Source organism: Schistocerca nitens, chromosome 1 (genome assembly GCF_023898315.1).
Source record: "Schistocerca nitens isolate TAMUIC-IGC-003100 chromosome 1, iqSchNite1.1, whole genome shotgun sequence".
In the NCBI taxonomy this organism is placed as follows: Eukaryota; Metazoa; Arthropoda; class Insecta; order Orthoptera; family Acrididae; genus Schistocerca; species Schistocerca nitens.
Genome location: NC_064614.1, coordinates 811,769,266 through 811,786,014, shown reverse-complemented (window position 1 = coordinate 811,786,014; position 16,749 = coordinate 811,769,266). Strand labels below are relative to the sequence as shown.

At 40.8% G+C, this 16,749-nt stretch overlaps 1 protein-coding gene across 5 annotated transcripts in view; it reads left to right on the top strand.

Moving 5' to 3' along the window:
* The window catches only part of LOC126262599 (polypyrimidine tract-binding protein 1), a 267,901-nt gene that overhangs the window by 26,620 nt on the left and 224,532 nt on the right, over nt 1–16,749 (top strand). For all 5 annotated transcript variants that reach the window (XM_049959377.1, XM_049959370.1, XM_049959355.1 and 2 more), the window contains exon 2: nt 14,948–15,049. In XM_049959377.1, coding sequence (XP_049815334.1) covers nt 14,948–15,049 — 102 coding nt within the window. The remainder of the gene's footprint in view (nt 1–14,947; nt 15,050–16,749) is intronic.

Below are 16,749 nucleotides of genomic sequence, written 5' to 3'. Positions count from 1 at the left end.
TTCAAACAACATTCACTTAGGCAAAGAAGTGAAACTATCGGAGGCAGAGTTGTAATTTAACGCGGCGCAAAGGAACCTACGCGACTTAAAAAACCGTCAAAACACAATAAAACCGAACTGTGTAATTATCAAAATTTAATTAACATACAAAATGTTTCATCTTAAACTCACACAAATTAAAAAGTCGTCATACTTAATTGAAGGCAACTGTTCGTCACAAGAAGTGTGTTAGTAATTGCTGGGCTTCAATTTTTCTTGCAGTATAAAAGACACAGCAAAGTAATATTCTGCTTCGAGAATTTGATTTAGAATAATGACTGCAAAGTGCAATTTACTCCTTTCTGGAATGGTGCAAAATCTTATAGTTCACTAATTTCTTATCTTTTCTTTCTTAAATCATTAATTTTGACCAAATAAGGCCGTACATGAAGATTGTCAACGGATAGTGTTGGCAAGGTAAGACATGTTGCAGTTTTTTTAAAAAACAACCCAACTTCTCAATCTGATCGCAGGCTTATCGGTATGCGAGAAACAGTTTATCTGCAATTAGAGATTTCTTCGAAATCTCGCATATTAACTCAGAGGCGTCGAAGTGGCCCAACGTACTTCGGAGATCTAGTTTGAAGAGGTAATACAGTGTGTCCACAAAGATCTTACAGCTTAACACCACTCGATGTCTCCCTGTCGCTATGTTTAAACGTGAAATTCGACAAATGTTAGTTACTCTGAAGGAATTAAGACAGTTTGTACATCGTTCGGAGTTGTCCATCTAAAGGTCACGCAATAGGTATGTCGCAGAAAAATCGGTGGAGGAATGTTCAAGTAATATAAAGTAAATGTTTTAGTGCTGAAGTAATTCTATCTCTCTACAGTAGGATTACGTTTAATTCAGATTTTAACAGCTCTAAGAGAGTGAGCTAACGGCCTGAAGTTATAGTTCTCCGGAAGAGGAAGCAAGCAACACATTGCTACTTAGACTGGAAACCCAACGGAACAATCCCGCTGATTGTAAAGTTGTTACGGGACACGGACGTGGTTGGCAAGCCGTCCTTAACCGTACCAGCTCCCGCGGCGGGAGCAACGCTCTGGGCTAACCAAGGCCGCAGGCTTGTCCCGCTCGTTAGCGTCACACGCGCCAGCGGCAGCGCGCCAGGTAACTCCGGCGGTTCTCGCCAGATAGCCAGCAGATCGCAGCTGGGTAATTCACATAGGTGCACTATGCCGGGAATGCCTTTACTCCTAGCCGTCAGCCTTGCGAGTCCCGCACGTATGCGTGCGTGTACGTACCTGCGATGTGCAGCGGAATTTATCGAAAACCTTTATCGGTGGCTTTGATTAGTGTGAATCAGTATTCTCCTTAACATTAATCCGATATTTTTTGACGGTGCATGTTGAAAGGCTGGGTTTGCCTTCCTGAACTGTTAATTTCTCTGAGGCAGGAAGACCACGTTCACGCAGGCAGCAGTAATACTTGGTGTAACCCCCGTGCAAACCAGACAGCAAAGCACTGAGTTTTGAAATGTTCACGTACCAGCCATTCGTGCTTGTTGTAATTAACGCTGCTGACAACGGATTTAAACATTTTAAAACTTTCTTTAGGTAATGCAGTACATGGGACAGGGATTAATGGCCTACAGTTGTCAAAATACTGTCAATAGGTTTATTTTTGAGCCATTTGCAGTCTTTACTCGTCGGGTTATGTTGCCTTTAGCCTGAAATGACATTTGTTTCTTGTGACGCTCCTGAAACACACATACATAGTGCCAGTGAGAAGATTCCACTTTTGCAGTCGTGAGGGCAAGAGTTCGGCTTTATGCTTTGGAAGATCTAAATGCCTAATCATATCACACTGATTTCGTACTGTAGGACTTTTGTGTGGTTCTTCAGGTGTTGGTGTAAATGTAGGGTCAGTGTCACTGGCAGATAATTGCCCGTTTCCGGATGTACATGCGTCGGTTCAACATAATCACATTACTGCTTGATGGTAGTACCCCCGGAACTGGCCCGTTTCTAGTCAGGACTTTAAACACAACCTCCTCTTCCTCCTCGATGAACTGCAATCACTCGCCAGGAACTCCATGGCAAATGAAAGATGGGATTTCAGGGTATACCTCATCCTCTTCGTACTGACTCCTTTCCTCAAGGGCGCTGCCATACAAAAATAGCAATTCGATGCATGTTTTTTGGGTTCACGCCAAATGACAAAAACAAACAAAAACACACACACACACACACACACACACACACACACACACCATGGAGACCATTTTACCATGCATCTTAGCATCCATTGCAGACGAACACGAGGTGCAACACGTGTGTGGAGCCCACGAATTGGTCGCAAATTCGACACCCGATATACAGGCGTATACTTGTTTCACTACTTTAAATCCCTTTCGGCTTGAACGACGAATGACATCTGCACAAATGTAACGTTGGTTACTGCTGGTGCGGGCCATTTTTGTGAAAGCCTTAACTCGTGCAGTAACAACTCAATTTCATCACATCACATCCATTCAGTGACTGCCTCCACAATACTTGTCGCAGTAACAAGCAAAGTAACGCAGCAGCAGAGCAGGCAGCAGTGACAAATTGAAAAATTGCGTCTGGTTTCTGCCTTCGACAATCCTCATATGACTGGTTGGTGTGTGCACGATTTAACAGTGTAAACCAGTAGTGCCACATTTTACAAGAAGCACCAATCACTCACTTTCGGTAGAGGACCCTTTTCACAATGCCTTTGCATGTAGCTTACAGGGTCCCATAAATGTGAGTGTGAAACGTTAACACCTTATTTACTTGTAACCTTGAGGTAGGAGACAATTTTAACCTTGGTATTAGTCTTCAGCTAATCTAAATGTATAAAACAAGCTACTTTAGTTCTATAAAAAAGTGGAAGTTTGTGGACCAGTTCTATTAGGAGATGGTAATCGTTCGGAGAACATTAAAACGTATTCCTACCACGTCAAGGCAGTGCAATTCACAGTAAAGTCTCCTGTCGCAAACATATCTTACTGTCAGTCAGTGTGATGGAAATACAGGGCACAGCAATTGTAGTGAGAGATTAATGCACACACAAAGCAATCTGTGTACATTAAGAGTAGAAATTAAATCACCTACCACTTCTAAACTGAGGAAGTTGCAACTGCAAATGTAAATGTTGAGAAATACCCCAGTGGGGTTGTTTTGTACCGATATCATTCGTAAGCAGTAAGGGAAATGTTATACCAGAATTTCTGGTATATCTGTTGCACGTAGCTGTTGTAATAAGACATTTCGGAACGTGTTCGTCGGCGCATCAAGCCAGATTTCGTTGGAAGTTCGTGTACGCATCATTGGTGTCACGCGCAGACGGACTTGTTTAATGATTCTTGTAATAGCTCTAGCGGAAATGTCAGACTTAACGTGCTTTCGAGAGAACTGTGCAATGTAGCTAAGCAGTAAGCTGCTAGCCTTATCGTCCGCTGTCCCCACGTCCCGTGGGTGGTAATGAGGTGCCAACTGCTCACGCTTGCACGGGAATGCATACACAACAGAGCCCCCCCCCCTCTCTCTCTCTCTCTCTCTCTCTCTCTCTCTCTCTCTCTCTCTCTCTCTCGTAAACAAACACAGCCAGGATGCAAAGCCAGCAGAGGCGGGAATGCGGTTGCCGACAGGACTGAACGAACAGTAGCAAACACGTTTCGAGCCACCTGATGCATTGGTTAACGCACTAAACTTGTATGTCTACTTCCGTCTGTCCAGATTTAGGATTTACAATTCTACATTAACCACTAAACGCGAATGCTGGACGATTCGTTTTAAAAGAACATTGCCGATTTCAGGGCCCGACTGTCCCGTATTCGTGCTTGTTCTACCACTTAAAGACCTTGTTGTTGCATGAGTAACCTGTGCAGTTTTGCTGCGTCCACCGCATATAGAGCTGGGAAAATGAGAATAAGGGTGGGACCGTCCGTAGGCATTCGGGCAGTCATGTTTTCCTCGATGCACTCGCAAACGGAATAAGACTACGTCATACAGACGCGAATTACCGAAGCGCTGTATACCAGCACTCGGAATATATTGTTTGTCGTAGACGCTGAAGAGGACGCAAAAACCATTCTCTTCCTTTTGTAGTTTGAAAAGCGCATGATGTATAAGACGGAACACGTACTCATCACTATTCAGATTGATGTCTTTCGTCAATTTGACAAGTGATCAGTGCACATTCCACGGTATACTTACCATTGTTGCAATACGATTACCGATTTACGACGTTACCGGACAATTTTCTACTGCTGAGTTGCTCTTCAAAACAACAACCTATACAAGCAAACCAGCATCCTACACGAGCAAACCAGCTGCGTATTTACCTGTAATTTCTCTTATTGTAGGTACATGCAGGGATGCTTTAAAAAAAGAAATGGCTCAATGCAGTCATAGGATCGAATTACGCAGTCTGCTTTCATGTCCCGCAACTAATTTGCTGTAAATAATAAACTGTAGATACAATAAAAGTGAAATGAATAATTGAATAGCAGGGTTCTGTTCTAACGTCTATAATTCATGTGGATAACAATTTATATTGAATGTTTATTCAGAAAGGGACATCTCAAATAAACAAGTCCTATGATATTCAGGTCAAATATAGACGGAGAATACCCTTATCAAATGCAGTATAGTTACGTTGAGCCGCGTTGAATGGCAGCAAAATCCCCAAATTAAATTGTAATCAAAGATGCAAGATAACTAAAGACCATTGCGTGATCACTATACATGAAGTATTCACCAGCTCAAAACAGTTAACATGATGATTTACATACTAACACATACGATACAAAGAATAGTAACTCGTTCTCGATCCTCACTTCCTTTATACAATCGGATAAAGTTAGTCCTACACAGGTGCACATTGACCCATCGAAATTCAATGCCCCCTTTCAGAAGTCAGAGTATGGTAGCGGCAGTTTACCGCCCAGAATCTATCAGCCACACGACCGAATAAAGCACCACTAATCGCAGGCATGTCTGCCTTGAAGAACAAACTTAAATGTTTCTCCAGAATCGCTCCCGTGATCCCTTCACCCGGAAGGCCAGTCTCCTCTTGAGTCCCTATTGTTCCGCTACTGTCTGCGTTTCCATTAGCTGAAGGGTGTCTCCCACCAAAATACATCGTTCTAACCTTCTAGACACAGAATTTGTCTCAAATGACTACTTTCCAGACTAATATATTAAAACAACATGTATTTAAAGAAATATAAAACATTGTCACACTAAGACCATTCACAATAAATACAAAGATTTGTCGACAAATACGGTAAGTAGGTATTCTCGCACAGGTGAGCTTGTGATGAACGTCGTTAAATATTGTTTAAATTGATATTTAGACCTGCTTGACAGGAGCATCTTCCGCCACTCTCTTATAAAGGTAGTGTCAGCTAACACATGAGATTGAGCACCTCTTAAATTACCATGATTTTCTATTATCAGTGGTGATTAATATTTAAATAAAGTTACTGGAGAAATAGTAAACTGTTCATTACATAAATACACAAGACAGTGTGTTATTAACGCTGTATTCATTTTCCGTGTAATTTTTGAGGATACGATGTTCTGACATACTTGCATAATAAAAAAATATAAACTTAATAAATCAATATACAGACGTGTAGCCTTTAGGGATAATAGCTATAGTGCAATGCTGCCGAGATACGCACATGCCCGTGCGAGCGAATAGTGTAGCAACAACAGCTTTAGAAGGAGGTGTAGTTGCAGATAGTCGTCAAAGTTTTTCTGAAGATGCCAGTAACATGTCTGGTAATGTTAGCTGGAAGTTACTCACTTTGAACTTCAGTCAATTCCTCTTATTTTTAATTCTTTTAAATGTTTTATTTCTACATTAATATTACCAGTGGTTGCTGTTAACATAACTTATTACCGTATACATAACAAAAGCACTTTGTCACCATGATTATTGAATATGTTAGAACTATTCAAGAGTTTCCAGATAACAGGTCTAACATGCGTGGCAGTATATTGTTACATTTGGCCCTTTCGAAAGTGCTTTCAACAACTGAGGCGAGGTGGACATACTTGTACGCCTATGTGGTTACCACGACTCCATTCTGCGGCGAGCAGACCCAATAGGCCTCTGGTACAATACGCGTCATACGACTTTCTAAAATCATTTTTATATTTGGGACATCAGTCAATTCTGTTCTGATCTTAAACAATAAAAGTGGTAAGAACGATCGCCCTTTTGAACATATGGTATTTCTCCGATTTGCTGTGATTATTCAATTGGCGCAGTTTGTGTGTGCACCCCAGCCCCCAGTCACGCGTCCTAAAACTCAGCAGCTATCATTGCAATTCAGGTTATGGAAAGCCGAAATTGGAACAGTAATCGTAGCTACGGAAAAAAAGTAGCTACCTGTGGTTCTTATTGTCGGTATCGTTTGATCTGCTCCGTTGAAGAATGATTGAAAGACTTTTTAGTGAGATAACACGCTACTAGAACGAGTATATTTTCGTTTTTATCTACACGTATTGTAGTGAGTAGTCTGGGTTGTCGATATTCACCATGGCTAAGTCTGAAATGTGATGTACCAAGCGGCAGTAATGACCGTGTGTCCCTGTTGTGGCATATTTCACAAAAAGCAACAGGATTCCAAAAGCGGTGTCGCCCAGGACACCTTCATAACTCACTCGTACAGTGTTACAGCCCTGAAATAGGCGCTACATAACAATCACCAAACGTTTTCGAAAGCCATATGTCATTAGATCAACAAATGGCAAATGTGGGTGGTTGCCATCTCAAAACATGTTTTATAGTCATGTACTGTAATTCCTATGTTACGGCACAGATTGTCATCGTGTTGTAGGGAGACAAATGCCGTTTTTGTACTCTCAACACCTAACGCTGACCCATAGAAGCAGCTCTTGTACAAGTTAAATCGGATTTCTTGTCTGTAACAGAGCGACTGCCTTCAGCGCTGAGTGGCTGACAGAGGTAGACATATCCGGTTAGTTCTGTGCTCTGTACGTCCAAACGTATGTCTACTAGACAGTGATGTCGAAAATATTTCAGCCGGATATATTAATGGTTAGTTCGTAGATAACAATTGTTGTATAGGTCTTGTAAGTCGTCACGTCGGTGTTGTGGATGCAGTCCATTGCACGCAGTCGGTGACGTCAGACGATTTAGAGATCCTTCGATTAGAAAATAAAAATGTTAGTAAATACAGCGAACCAGTCACAACAAAAGGTAGTTTTATTCAAACTTTGCCAACAGTTTCGACGGATGCAAACCAGTCTTCAGAAATACTTGTAAATAAAAAAAAACTTCGAAATTAAACTTATTAAAAGATAGGGCGGGACTACGTCAGATCATTGTTATGGGGTAATCACAAAATCTCTGGATCTGTTAGGGAAAGCAGATAGGTAATGGCGAAATGATTAATTTTCAGGCATTTAAATTATGCAGATAAGGATGTTCTACTTGTGACACCATAAAATGCATAAGTGTACAGGGCTATCGCAAATACAAATAAACTTGGCAGATTTTTGTAGATGCCTTGTACCCTACCTCACGTCTTAGGCGCTAAGTACGTTCACGTCGATGTCATCGGCTCCTTCTACAAAACTGGAAATCGCAGTTTGACTAAAACTTCAGCTATGGGGAGCGCACGCAATATGTTAGGCTTCAACGAAAATTAATATACTCGTTCTAGTAGCGTGTGGTCTTAAAAGGTCTTTCAATCATTCTTCTTCAACGGAGCAGATCAAACGATACCTCGTGATAGCGTTCGCAGGAAATAAGTATACTCGTAGTGCATGTCACCACGCCGCCTGAAAAGCTTTTCTTTTCTCAGTCGATGTGTGTAAAGTAATTGTTTTGTCAATGAACTAATTTTTAGACGACCATAAATGTTTAGTAGATGGGATAACTAAAAGCAGGATCTGACACGAATACTTGTCTGTGCTATTCTACTGTGAGTAGCCTAAGTTTTTTTAAGTGGAGGGAACATTGAATTTTTCAAGCATTTTCGATGAAGGTCCTACGCTGTTTTTCAAAGTGTGTAGTCCTTAGTACATCTGCCTAGAGATATTGGGTGAATGAAAGGTCAGTATTTTGTGTTAATAAATGGGTGTGGAATGAGAAATGTCAAAGTTTGTCAGATCAATTTCCAAAACTAAAATTCGCACATTTGCTTAAGTTGCCCAAAACTACAGAGCAAATCTTGTAAACAAAGTTGTTTCTATGGGAGACCCGTTAAGGAGAAAGAAACCCTTTTTTATTTGTTCGAAAACTTCGTGGTTTCCCGGGAGCTAGTAATATAGTAAAGATTTCTCTGTGATTCAGAAAGTTAATCTTATACCTGCAATCCGCCCATCAAATGGGCAAAGTGAATATTTTGTCCTTACTGAAAACACACATATTACCAGCGATCTTGTTTGGACGTGACTAATAATGACTTGTTCCGCGAGTAAGATAGCGCATAAGTCATTCTCACTCTCGTTAAGGTTAACATAAACATAGAACCTAAATAAGATATTGCATCTTGAAATTCACATATTGTAGGAAATACACTGCATTTAAAAGTCTAATATGGTGTACTTCTTCCCCCCCCCCCCCCCCACACACACACACAGACGAAACGAAATTCAGATAAAAAATGTAATTGCATATTATTTAAGCGACTACTGATTTGTTATCCTTCTAGTTTTTACCCACTTCCGGGCGGTAGTTTTTCGTAATGTTGTATAGTTGCAGTTCGGTTGTTGAAAAGCTTGGCACCCCTCTCATGTATGTATTCTTGCACTTTCCTGACCCAGGGGGAAGAAAGAAGTTGTTAGGGACGAATGAATGAATGAGTGCGTGCGTGCGTGAGTGAGAGAGAGAGAGATTTTTAAAATCGGACGAAATGGAGACATAAATATACACAGGACGCACGGCGGCTGCCTACCGACACTTGACGGTTCCCGGAGCCCGGTCAATAATTAAACAGGTAATAATCGTGGCCCGCCGGCGTACACAGGAAGGTGATTTACGGGGGCGATAAAACGGAAATAGAGCGGTCTCCGGAGTCCCGGAGGTGTCGGGGCGGCTCAAAAAGCGGCTGGGAGTGTCCGCTGCCGCCGCAGCAGCAGCACGCAGGTGCGCCAAAGCCTCGGTAATTGATTTGGGCGTCCACTTGTTATCGTAGTGCATAAACAGTGGCCGAGCTGCCGCATCAGGTGCTCCGCTTAAGTCCTCTGCTAAGCTCCTCTCTGCCTGTGATTTGTGAACTGCCCCTCCCTCAGCGAACGAGCGTGCCCCCTGGTTCCCGCACGAATAACTAACTAATTTGTTCCATCTACTTCATGTGCGTTATTACGGAGCGGGAAACGTGACGGGAGATACTTCTTATTTTAAAAGCACGGGCGGAGGACTGTTTCAGATGGTAATATTCTGAATTAAAGATAATGCAAAATTTTATGCTCATAGCAGCTAAGACTTCTGACTTCGTAGAATCCATGACGGAAAAGCGTTGTCAAGTGGTATTTTTATTTGCGCTTGTCTACGCTTGAAATTCTCCGTAATGGCAGAGAACTCTATTTTTTCGATGAGTTGTTTCTGCCTGCTGTTGTTAAGGCTACAACGTCTGCTACAATCCAGTTCATGAAAGAATAAAGGTATAAATAATTACTTTAACTCGGAAGGAGAATAATACTGATATTAGTTACGATATAAAAGTCTGATAAATAGCACTAGTAAATTTGAGAAAGTTGAAACTTTCTTCTGGATAAAGCTTTTTGTTTCCGAAGTCGTAGTATTAAAAAAAACTGCATACATACTGATAGATTTTTGGGATTTAATATGTAAATAGTAAACATCTAATCATATCTAAATACAAATTAGGATGGTGAACATTATTTAAGTCGTACCCTGATACAATGTAACATAAGTTTAACAAAAGTACTGATTTGATATAAAATAAGATTTACAGTTCGAGTATACGAAAACGTTTAATCAAAGCAAAAATGGAACGCAGGATACACACTGGTTGTAACTGTAAGAGTTAAAAGTGGGGAACATATTGCTTAACATTCAGTTATAATATAGTTTGACCACACTGCGAAAACAATTGCACTGTCGTAACTGAGTACACATCCACGGAAGTGAAAATACTGCCAAAACTAAATTGTAACTATTTAGTTTTGTCGAGTTGCTTTTCTATGGTTCCTACATTTTTGTGAAAGAGACGTCGAAAAGTTCTAATTAAAGATAATTAAAGATAAGTAATTGCACTAGGGGGAGTAATCACACATTGAAAGCGAGGCTTTGATTGGTAACAAATTGATTTGAACGAATTTGTTTTCCCTTTTAATGTAAATTGTTTTCGCAGAATGAAATGAAATGCAAACATATTTTTTTTCTGTAATTAATAGAATGTTCAGTGAATTTAAATACCCGTTTATGAGGCCCTATTTGTTTCAATTCCATCGTTCGGTTATTGTGTATCAGAGGCGACTGCTTGGTAAGATACACCTGCCCTTACACGAATTTTGGTTTGAGCACCTGTTTTAATGGACGTAATGGTGTTGTTGATACCACTCCTTCGTCCGATCATTGAACGGACTTTCCCCGACAGCTGGATGTGGACGTCCATCCAAAGTGCTTCTTGTTATTTTTCACGTACGGAATTCATAAGTAAAAGTAAGTAAAACAAAAAAAAAATTTCACGGAAATCATTTCACTTTTCATGTCATTGCGCTACATTTCCATTGGGGAGACATTGTTTTTCCGTCAACAGCAACATTTCACCTGTTGCGAAGTTTGTTTTATGCATTGTACATAATTGTGCAGGTCCATGATGGGCATTGCTTCATTTGTGTCCATTGTTACGAATCTGAGCAAATTTTATCAACCGTCTTATTCCTAGATTAGTTGTGTAAAAACAGTAATGCATGTAGCAATGTCTAATGTAATCACCTATTACTCGTGGTTTTTCTGTCCTAAAGCCTGTATCGCTGCCTGTCGCGGATGTTTGTATCTGTGATCACGTGTTTGAATTAATTTAAATTTTTCTTCAGTTTGCGCCTGTTAATGATAGTAACAGACTTGGATGCCTAAGATTATGAAGTACCTGCGACGTGCCTACCTGGTCCAAGGCTCGACTGTAATCTTAGTCGCTATCTTCAGTACCGTAGAAATATAAAATCACGATTTGAAGAAAAAGTCTAAAACATAGCAAATGCTTTTCCATTAGCTGTTAAGTTATGGAAACAAAACTATCAAGAATATGTGCGACTTCATACCATTAGATCCACGACATGACAGTTACAGAACCCACAAAGCAACAATTACAGAAACTTGGCAGAGAAGTTGCTGACCGATTACGTACTCAGTCATGTTCACTGACACATAGTGTCAGTGATCTATAGTATCCGCCGTTCTTTATACAAGGTCTCACTGCACGTGGTCAGGTAATCTTCTGCCAGAGTATGGAAGTGCAGATACTTGAAGGATGGACATCATTTCGCAAATTAAAACACACTACTGATGAAGCGACCCTGTTCAGTTTATCCTAAATATCCTGGAGCCGAGTCCGCAGGTCGTGGTCGTGCGGTAGCGTTCTCGCTTCCCACGCCCGGGTTCGATTCCCGGCGGGGTCAGGGATTTTCTCTGCCTCGTGATGACTGGGCGTTGTGTGATGTCCTTAGGTTAGTTAGGTTTAAGTAGTTCTAAGTTCTAGGGGACTGATGACCATAGATGTTAAGTCCCATAGTGCTCAGAACCATTTGAACCTGGAGCCGAGGTACGGTATATCTCATTAGTTTATCCGTTAGGGCGTTCAGCTGTGCAGCAAATCAAGCTTGTAGTCACGACGACACAGCCTTCACAGATATGCGCCCTAACTGGAAAATTGGAAGAAGCGATAATCATCCGAAAAAATTTGGATTTTGGCACAGTGTACAGCGGCGGCGTGTATATTGCACTCTAAGGCACTTGCAGTTTCTAAACCATTATTTTTCCGCGCCCGGGGTTGTACTGGCACCTTTTTCGCGTTTACTTAGTTTGATGGCCTCCTCAGATCCGAGCTTCACATAATTCTGAACTTCCCCTTAAGAGAAGAGACGAGGATGCCGTACCTACGTGTAAGTCATCTCTTTACCCCCATCGTTTGGGTTCATTCATGCAACTCAACATTTCCAGCCATGTTAGTGTACTTACTGGTATACACAGTACGTTAAAAAAGCGACGTCAGCCCAGTAATTAAGGCGGTAGCTTGAACTAATAAGTGTAAACAACAAATGCACATTCGATTTACAGTGAGTTCTGAACAGGCAGTTGAAGTAGTGGACGTACGGCCGTAGTGTCAGCGTTGTCACAAATGCAATGGAACATGTCTAAATCCAGTGCTCAGAGACATTCTCCAGGATAATACGAAGAGAGGAAAGTTTTCCCTCACGCCGTGACTGTCTAACAAACAACGCGTGGATGCCGCCGCATTTTGATTGAAACGCAAAACGTGGAAAATTCTTTTGTAGTAAAAAATCACGGGTGACGAGACTTAGTGTTGTCAGGACGAATCTACCATAAAACGACAGAGGGCAGAATTCACATAAATGGTCAACGCCTGGACGAAATACCCGACATTTAAGCTATTGTGGCATGCGAATTGATCATCCCAAAGAAGGACTTTCCTGACAGTTTCAAATGGTTGTATAAACTCTGCATTGTACTCAATATTTCTCTATTTTATATTAATCCAATGTTGAAAATATTTAGTCTGATGGGGTGAAGTATATTGATGTTAGTAAAACGTTTTTCTGTGTACGTCCCACTGGCGAAAGTACACAGTGCTCACTATGTCAGTAGGACACGGATACTCATCTTCATGTCTTCCCCATTAAATTTTTATACAGTTTGAACGACTGTACATCGCCGACACACCAACAATCGGAACACAAGTATATTACAGCGTGTAGCAGTGAGCACGAGACTGCTAATGAATTACCGCTGGCATCGTGTATGCAAATCACAAGGGAAAGGATCAATTAGCGCTGCCTCATTTTAGCTACAGCAAGTCTGCACCAAGGCAGTACATTTGTGAAGTAGCTGTGCTTGGATTTGATTCAGCAGTTTCGTGGATTTATTTGGCAGCATTTTGTCGAGCAGTGGTATTGTATCACTTTTCTACACTGTCTCATTCTTGGGGCGTGCATATTATTGCAGTTTGTTGATTTGGTGTGCAATAGTTTTTGAGGACTTCATCGTTAGCAGTTCCTGCGCTAGGTTTAGGTGAAGTCATTGTTTGTTTGACCATCAGATTGAACTTTTTGCTTTCGTAGAGATCAATAGAAATATATTCTCAGTGTCAAGAGTAAAAATTACACCATTAGAAGTTGAATAGCTTGTAATACCTCCAGCTAGAGTATCATTAAACGAGCTTATCATACCTAAAGTTTTCTATACATTTGAGAGCACTTTCGATACTTCCATGCCATGTAACGCAAGAGCAAGAAATGGTCATTGTCGGTAATGTTTATAAGTACTATTACAAAATATGTAATTTAAAAACCAGCGCGCAAGGGAATTTTTTTTCAGGCCGATAAAGATGCTTTAGTAAATTTTGCGTAACGCCAAACACACACACACACACACACACACACACACACACACACACACACACACACGATCTCATTATTATTAATGTAACAGTGGTATCACGGGCCATAAAGGAAAATATAGAGCTCTCCGGAAAATAGTTTATTGGTTTTTAATAGCAAGTTGGCAGCTACAATGTCTACCTTGAGTAGCTGCTGCAGTGCTTTTTTCCGGACGTAAACATCGTCATGAGTTTATTCTGGCCGGAAGTAAAATTTTCTTGCCGTTGGATAAAACATACTTGGAACTGTTACTGCTGCACAATACTTGATATACTGCCAGGCATTCGTTTGACGAAGGAAACCGATGCTACTTCTCTAAATGCTTGTGAATGTTTTTAATCGTAGAAAAGTTCTGTTTTGCAAAATAAGTAGTGGTGAATAACATGCATTGAACCAAGATTTCGATATTCAGATTTTTTGCTACAGCCTTATAAAAATGTGTATTGATACTCCGATTTACACTCTCTAAACATGCTTCGTTGCAGCAGAAACTTTGGTAATGTCGGTTTACTAATTTTTAACGTCTAATTCACTCATGAATATGCAGAACACGCAGGTGAAGGTAGTAAGTCGTGGGCTTTATTATAATTTTAATTCGGATAGCGGCTATGTTAGCGACCAAGAGGCACGCACATGCTATTGCCTGTGTGAACAAAGGATCTTGTATCGGCTGGTGGTAGAGTTAAGCTTCTGTCTCTCGTTGCAAATAAGACGTCGTTTACCAAATTTTAAGATACTTCTAGGATATTAGTGTTGCCTATTTCAGTTGTTAACGGATCTGCATTGAGGACAGAATGTTATAAGAAATGATTTTCGCTGTGAATATTTCTTAAAATTCCCTTGTTACCACGATATTTTCCGCTAGGTGCAGAACTGTTTATAACGCCGTTTTTGGTATCCCCATCACACGTCTCAGTACAAAGCAAATTAGAGATGTTTCATGAACAGTAGTGTTTCCCGACTCGGTCTAGCAATTCATGGGTCCAGGAGCATTGCGCAAGCCTGGACGTTGAACATATTAGTATATCATCTTGACAGCGAATAAGTTGCTGCGTATCAATTACGGTTTCTCGTTGTTATTCAGGCTTCCTGCTGCTTCCTCTCCGGAACACGTTGCAGGAAGATGAGTCAGCGCCATATTGGTTGTTGAATCTTTATAGCCAACTCATCTGTCGCCTTTAGCGCCGTTCGTCAAAGCTAGGTCTCCACGTCTGTAAGATACAGAATTACGAGACTAAAAATTCAATCGCTGTGTGTGTGTGTGTGTGTGTGTGTTTTGCATATTTTGTAATACAGTTATCTTTTGTTACAGCGAGGCTCTGACGACCTCTTGTCGCAGACGGGCGCAGTGAGCAATGGCTCAGTAATGAGTCCGCAGCCAAATCATGCGGACAACAACAATGACGCCAAGAAGGTAAGAAACTGAATTTAGTATCCAGATACAAAAAAGTCGCATGATGACTAATAGCCACTTAGTATTTAAGACGTGGTATTTTCAGTCATCAGCGAAATGCGCTCTATTGCGACGTCGTAAGTATGCAAGTGCAGCGTCGGAAGTAGAGAATAAAATACACCCTTTGGCGGAGTTCGGATCCACACATTTCGTTCTTAATTCTCATCAGAATTTTTCACTGCAGATAGTATTCGGTTTCATTTGAGCCTTTAGATGTCCTGGTCACACTATTGTGTGTAAGAATTGCCCGTAGAAATTGTTTGCGTAAAAACAAAATGATTTCAAGTAGGTTTAATTATGTGCATATGAAAGTATTCCCTGTTCGTTGCATCTGCTTATCGAAGACCCAGTAATGAGCTGTCATTACATCCCAGTGGGTATTGAAGGCACTTTCGATTCAAGGGTCGAAGAAAATAAGGCACAGATGCCTAGAAAACAAGGGCGGCGGTCAAAGCATTCATTGTGTAAAAGACAGCCGCGAAACAGAAGGGATGTTAGACTAAGAAACTGCACACATTACCGATAAGAAAGCATAACCATTCAACTCGGATATATAAAGGTATACCGAGCGTGTTGTAAATTAGCGTTCTCTTCAAATCTTTATCGTGTCTCACTGATTAATTAGCGTCGCTTGTAATAACTTTTGTTACCAGATAGGTAAAGACATCAAAATGCTAGTGTGGCTGCCCACCGATGACTTTAAGACGCTTTTTGTATGTCCGCTATGTGTGGACGCCTAAATGTTTCCCTGTCTGATCAGAATTTTCAGTTTTTGATGTATACGCATCGAAGACCGCCTGTACACGGTATGGTTAAATGCTTAATTGTACTGTCCAGGGAAACTTACGAAAACAAGTTTTAATTTTAGTTCTTTTTTCGTGTGATATGTCTAGCATTATATATGTGGAAGTCTTTATGAAGTGGGAATTGAATGTAAAATAAAATGTTAGCGTTGCTTTTGGACACCTAAACGCTAAGTGCATGGAAGGAAGTATCTAGACGAAAGGTGTAAGAATATTATAAGTAATGTTATATGTATTATGACGTGCAATAGTATTGGAATACTGTCAGTAACATGTACACAATTGCCGAATCAACTCACTGATACATTTCGTAGTTCGGATAAAAGTTAAAAGAAAGATAAAAATTTAGTTACTACATCTGTAACAAATTGAAGCACGCCATTTTAGCCATAAAATAATGTAAAACTTTGGTATGTTGAAGTAGCCCTGATTGTTAACTTCCGATTCGGCCATTATCAGTTATTTCCTTAACCTCACATTTTCATGAAGCTGTCTTTGGAGAGGAACAATTTCTGAGAGAAACAGTAACAGCGAAAATACGTCAGATGTCAGTAAATTTTAAATGATACTACAGCGCTGCTTTTCTGTTACGTGTTTTGGACAAGTTGCTCTCTTCACAATTGAGCTATTAGATGCCTGGATGAACACGAACCTGTTCGTGTCCGTTGGAATTCTGACTGCTGCAGTATCTATGCTGTAGAGTTCGGGGACAGTTGCTTGTTGCGCTCCACATATCATATCCGCATGGAGGTTGAAGTATTCAGTTTGTCACTGCGAATAGAGGGGGACGAATTTGAATTAGCCGAAACTGTGTGAGAGCTTCGTCGCTGTGGGAACGCTTACAGCTGATGTCCTGTA